At 47.5% G+C, this 5,542-nt stretch overlaps 1 protein-coding gene across 1 annotated transcript in view; it reads right to left on the reverse strand.

Annotated features, from left to right (window-relative positions):
• Window positions 1–491: 491 nt before the first annotated feature.
• The window catches only part of grm8a (glutamate receptor, metabotropic 8a), a gene marked incomplete at both ends in the record, with an annotated part of 184,358 nt that continues 179,307 nt past the window's right edge, over window positions 492–5,542 (reverse strand). Inside the window, 3 exons of the mRNA XM_079755956.1 lie at window positions 492–541; window positions 1,874–1,979; window positions 4,341–4,481. Coding sequence (XP_079612082.1) covers window positions 492–541; window positions 1,874–1,979; window positions 4,341–4,481 — 297 coding nt within the window. The remainder of the gene's footprint in view (window positions 542–1,873; window positions 1,980–4,340; window positions 4,482–5,542) is intronic.

The following is a 5,542-nucleotide window of genomic DNA, read 5'->3' on the forward strand; positions in this document are numbered from 1 at the left end:
TTTTTATTGTTTTGATCTGTGATTTAGTCTTTTTTTTTTTTGGTTGGTTTCAACTTTTTCGTTGCCGTCCATCACTCATTTCATCACTGTCTGTTTTTATTTTCAAGTTATACTTTATGGTTAGACCAATGGGCTGTGAAGAGCAGGGAAGCAGGCACACTTATTGGCTGTTTCTTTGTTCGTTGGTCCCTTCTCTCCATGGTCCTAGGTTTTGATGAGGAACAGCGACAATACAAAATGTCTCATGCTTGATATTTTCCATTGGGAGCCCTGTGAAGCCAATCTGGTGCACCCGACTGAGAGCAACTGTTTCCTTCCATTTTGGACGGCTCCATCCCCAATGAAGCCATCCTCTCTCTCTCTCTCTCTCTCTCTCTCTCTCTCTCTCTCTCTCTCTCTCTCTCTCTCTCTCTCTCTCTCTCTCTCTCTCTCTCTCTCTCTCTCTCTCTCTCTCTCTCTCTCTCTCTCCACCACTTTCTTGTCTGGTTATTTCAGATGGCGTGATTGTTGTAGCTAACATACGTCGTCTTAGTTGATGAAGCTAGAGGAGAAAGAGAGAGAGAGAGAGAGAGAGAGAGAGAGAGAGAGAGAGAGAGAGAGAGAGGGAAAAAAAAGTCGCAGGTAAGAACCATGACTCCCAGTGACACAAAGAACTGTGAGAAAAGAAGATGAGAGAGGAAAAAGGAAGGGAAATAAAACTCCAGTGGTAGTTTGGAAACAGATATGGGACTTTTTGCTCAGACTAAGGACATAAAAAAGGAGAAAATGAGGCCGAAGGAGTAGAGGGAGAGGAAAAAAGAAATGTAATAAAAACATAACACAAACACAAACAGTATTGTTCAAAATCTAAATGTGAACTATAATAGAGAGAGACACGGACAGAGAGAGAGAGAGAGAGAGAGAGAGAGAGAGAGAGAGAGAGAGAGAGAGAGAGAGAGAGAGAGAGAGAGAGAGAGAGAGAGAGCGAGCGAGCGGGGGGGGGGCGGCTCCTAGATAATGATGTGAAACTTGAATTTCCCAGGCTACTTTTTTATTTTCTTTTGTTTTATCCAAAGCCATTATGTTTGGCGAGCAGCCTCAAGCAATTCTTGGTAAATGTCAATGCAACATCCGCAGGCTATAAACTCTTCTATCGTCGTACTCTAGTGCTTTTTACTCCAGACTTTGAACGAAAGAAAAAAAAAAAAAAAACATTCACTGTCGGGGCTGAATTCAAAAAAGGATGCGATAGAAGTTTTGAATGTCAATGCTAAGTGTTTCCATCAAAAAAAATTATACAACTGAATATAAATTAAGACTTCATGGAACTGCTCCAACTCCAAATTGAACCATAATGTAAGTCCAACCATACTGTATGTTAAGTGTAGTTAAAAAAGTCCTCAGTGAACCGACGGTATGTGGGATGTGTATTTGGAACAGTCAAGTGCTGTTTTAAAGACAAATGATTTCATAGGTTCAGCAAAGTCCCTATCACACGCTATGTGTTTTTTAAATGCATCATTTTTTATATGAAAATTACTCACAGCATCTAATGCATTGTATCGTCTCGTTAGAAAGTTAATAACTGTGAGGTCTTCTCTCATTACCAGTGTAATGAGAGAAGACCTCACAGCCCTAATGCACATTCAAAGTAGTTATCAAGTCCTCACAAAACCGACAAACGTCAGCAGAGACCTCACAGCCCTGACACACATTCAAGGTGTAGTTATAAAGTCCTCAGTGAATCTGATGTGTCTCATACAGTATGTGTGATTGAAATCTGTTGTGAAGCCAAGTGCATTTTATATGTGTGTTCCAAAGGAAAGCCCCCACAAACCCCCCGGCATCTTTTATATGTGTAGATAGAAAAGTTCCTCAGTGTCCTCTTACTCACTGTTGGTCTCCATGCTGTCACAGAGCTCCGTCTTCACCTCTCCGTTGGGGCGGTCGCCTCCCTTCTGGCCAAGCTTGCCTGACATGGCGGCAGCTGTCACAATGGCCTGTTTTACAATGCAGCACAATACACGCATGCGCACACAATTGCATGACTACACAACAGACTGCAAGTGATGGTTTGAGTGGCAGATGAACATGACGGGTCAGGTCAAGGCTGTCCCTACTTCTGTGCTCTTTTTCTTTGTCGTTCTGGGTATGTAATTGCGCATTGTTTGTTGATATTTGATCATTTAGGGGGAGATTTGATCTTAAATGATACAGGTATTTGGGTGGGACGGCTTAGCTCGGGAGGTGGTTGCCTAGTAACAGAAGGTTGCTAGTTCAATCCCCGTCTCCTCCTAGCTAGAGTGTCGAGGTGTCCCCGAGTGAGACACCTCACCCTGCCCCTCAACTGCTCCCGACGAGCCGGCTGTCGCCTTGCATTATTGAGTCTGCCGTGAATGTGTGTACGGACTGTTGTAAGCGAACTCTGCTAAATGGCCTAAATGTAAATGTTGATGCCAGGATGCCTACAGGTTAGGCTGCATACATTAGGGATTGAACTCAGTGTCTTTTGGCTGGGAGTCAAACTCCTAAGTTTGAGGGAGTCAGTGAAGGAATAATAATTGTATTGTATTGGTTACATGTGGCAATAAAGTTGACTCATGTTGAGCTTATAAAGAAATGCTCATCACGGCCTCTGTATCCAAGGGCGCTCTGCACTGCTTACAGCAGCACTCTTCTCCTAACACTGAGCCCTCAACAATGTGAGCACACACAACCTCACACACACAAACCGAAAACACACACACACACACACACACACACACACACGCACGCCCGCGTGGACCCGCTGCGCTCGAGACTAAATGGATAGTTCTTCTATTATTTAGAAGTGTAGCCCTGAGCATAGAGTGAGGACGGGGAGGCCATGTTGTTCCTGTCGTTTCATCTTCATACGCTGTGGGGGGGCATTGCGTTCGGCGCTGACTGGCGTTGTTCGGCGTCACGGACATGAGACATTATCGTGTCAAACCAGTACTCTACATGGCACAGGAATGCTCTTGGATTACTGAGAAACAGCTCGCTACCGAGACGGTTGCTGCTGAATCATTGATCGTTACGGTTAGTAACTCTAAAGTCAGCTGTTGCATCATGGATAGATTTAGTTAATAAACTCTTCAATCATTTGTGTGTTACACACACACACATTGTGTGTTATTCTTTAATATAAATATATTTATTTATTTATTTATTGATATATATTGCCATGGGTTACTCTGTCAGGTGAGACGATAACAATCAAACAGACTGACGTCAGTTATCATCCTAAATAAAGATCACAAAACTTGGGAACAGAATCGTCGTGGCATCGGATAGGGGGCCCTACCCTGTCCGTGGGGGGTCTTAGAGTGTCGGACTAGCGGGTCCTATTGGGTCCTAGAGGGTCCTAGTGGGTCCTAGAGGGTCCTATTGGGTCCTAGAGGGTCCTATTGGGTCCTAGTGGGTCCTAGTGGGTCCTAGCGGGTCCTAGCGGGTCCTAGGGGGTCCTAAAGGGTCCTAGGGGGTCCTAGGGGGACCTAGCGGGTCCTAGTGGGTCCAAGCGGGTCCTAGAGGGTCCTAGAGGGTCCTATTGGGCCCTAGTGGCTCCTAGGGGGACCTAGTGGCTCCTAGCAGGTCCTAGAGGGACCTAGTGGGTCCTAGAGGGACCTAGTGGGTCCAAGCGGGTCCTAGAGGGTCCTATTGGGTCCTAGTGGGTCCTAGGGGGACCTAGGGGGACCTAGTGGCTCCTAGCAGGTCCTAGAGGGTCCTATTGGGTCCTAGAGGGTCCTAGGGGGACCTAGTGGGTCCAAGCGGGTCCTAGAGGGTCCTATTGGGTCCTATTGGGCCCTAGTGGCTCCTAGGGGGACCTAGTGGGTCCTAGTGGGACCTAGTGGGTCCAAGCGGGTCCTATTGGGTCCTATTGGGTCCTAGCAGGTCCTAGGGGGACCTAGTGGGTCCTAGTGGGTCCTAGTGGGACCTAGTGGGTCCAAGCGGGTCCTAGTGGGTCCTAGAGGGTCCTAGTGGGTCCTAGTGGCTCCTAGGGGGACCTAGTGGGTCCTAGCGGGTCCTAGAGGGTCCTAGGGGGACCTAGTGGGTCCTAGCGGGTCCTAGCGGGTCCTAGAGGGTCCTAGTGGATCCTAGCGGGTCCTAGAGGGTCCTATTGGATCCTAGAGGGTCCTAGAGGGTCCTATTGGATCCTAGCCTGGTCATAACAGCTCCTAGCGGGTCCTAGCCTGGTCATAACGGCTTCTAGAGGGTCCTAGAGGCTCCTAGCAGGACCTAGCAGCTCCTATCCGTTCCTAGCCTGGTCCTAGTTGCCCCTAGCAGCCCCTATTAGCTCCTAGCAGCTCTAAGCGGGTCCTAGCGGGGTCCTATCCTGGTACCTTGAAGCTCCGCTTGCGCTTGGGGACGTTCTGCTCGGGGTGCAGCAGGATGACGTAGACCTTGGGCATGTAGAGCAGGCCCAGGGACACAGAGGCGGACAGGCTGAGGGACACCGTCAGGGTGGTGGTCTGGATGTACATCTGGGGGCAGAGAGACAGACAGACAGACAGAGAGTTTTTTTGCATGTTTGTTTATTTTTTTTGCTTTGTATGTACCCTCACATTGGGGTTTGCCTCGCGTGTATTTTGCTGTAAGTATTGGACATTTGTATGTTTGTGTGTATGTATTTGTATAATGTTGATTTTCCATGCCAATTAAGATCTTATGGATTACATTGAGAATGAATTATGAGAGAGAGAGGAGAGAGAGAGAGAGAGAGAGAGAGAGAGAGAGAGAGAGAGAGAGAGGGGAAGAGTGAGAGACATAAATTGACTCATAAAGAGAGAGAGAGGAGAGAGAGAGAGAGAGAGAGAGAGAGAGAGAGAGAGAGAGAGAGAGAGAGAGGGGAAGAGTGAGAGACATAAATTGACTCATATAGAGAGAGAGAGAGAGAGAGAGAGAGAGAGAGAGAGAGATGAGAGAGAGAGAGAGAGAGAGAGGAGAGGAGAGAGAGAGAGAGTGTGCAAATGTAACGATTATTGGCACAGGGGTGGTTGCTCCCGAAATGCCATGTAGTCAGGTCATCCATATGCTCTACACTATATTATTTATCTCTTTCCTCAGCATACTCTTCTAACTCAAGTGAAGTCTTGTGAATTCAGACTCTCCTCTTTAAGGACCAATTAGTGCTCGGGGGGATCTTGCTCAAAGATGCCCTGCAGGTGGGCTGACAGCCCGGGTTTCAACCTCTCAACCTCTCCACTGGTCGTCCTAAACCCTACCCCTGTATCCAGCCTGCTTCTTATTAAATCCTGTCTGTTAACAAGGAATGTCTTTAGGGTCCATCTCAAAGTGTTCACGTGCGAGCCACTGGACCCGGTAGGGGCCCGCGAGGTAAATTGAAGGGCAACTTTTAAATGAGCGGACTGAGTCAGTCAGGGGAGAAAACTTAAACGTACAGCGAAACCATGTCCCAAATTGGGCTGTTGGATCGTATCAGTTACAGAGTGGAGATGGGTGGGGAAGATGTAATGATCCACAGTCAGATTGAGGAGAGCCGTGCCTATACACACACCTACACACAGATTGACACACACACACA

The sequence above is a fragment of the Pollachius pollachius genome (assembly GCF_949987615.1).
Source record: "Pollachius pollachius genome assembly, chromosome: 18".
Classification (NCBI taxonomy): domain Eukaryota; kingdom Metazoa; phylum Chordata; class Actinopteri; order Gadiformes; family Gadidae; genus Pollachius; species Pollachius pollachius.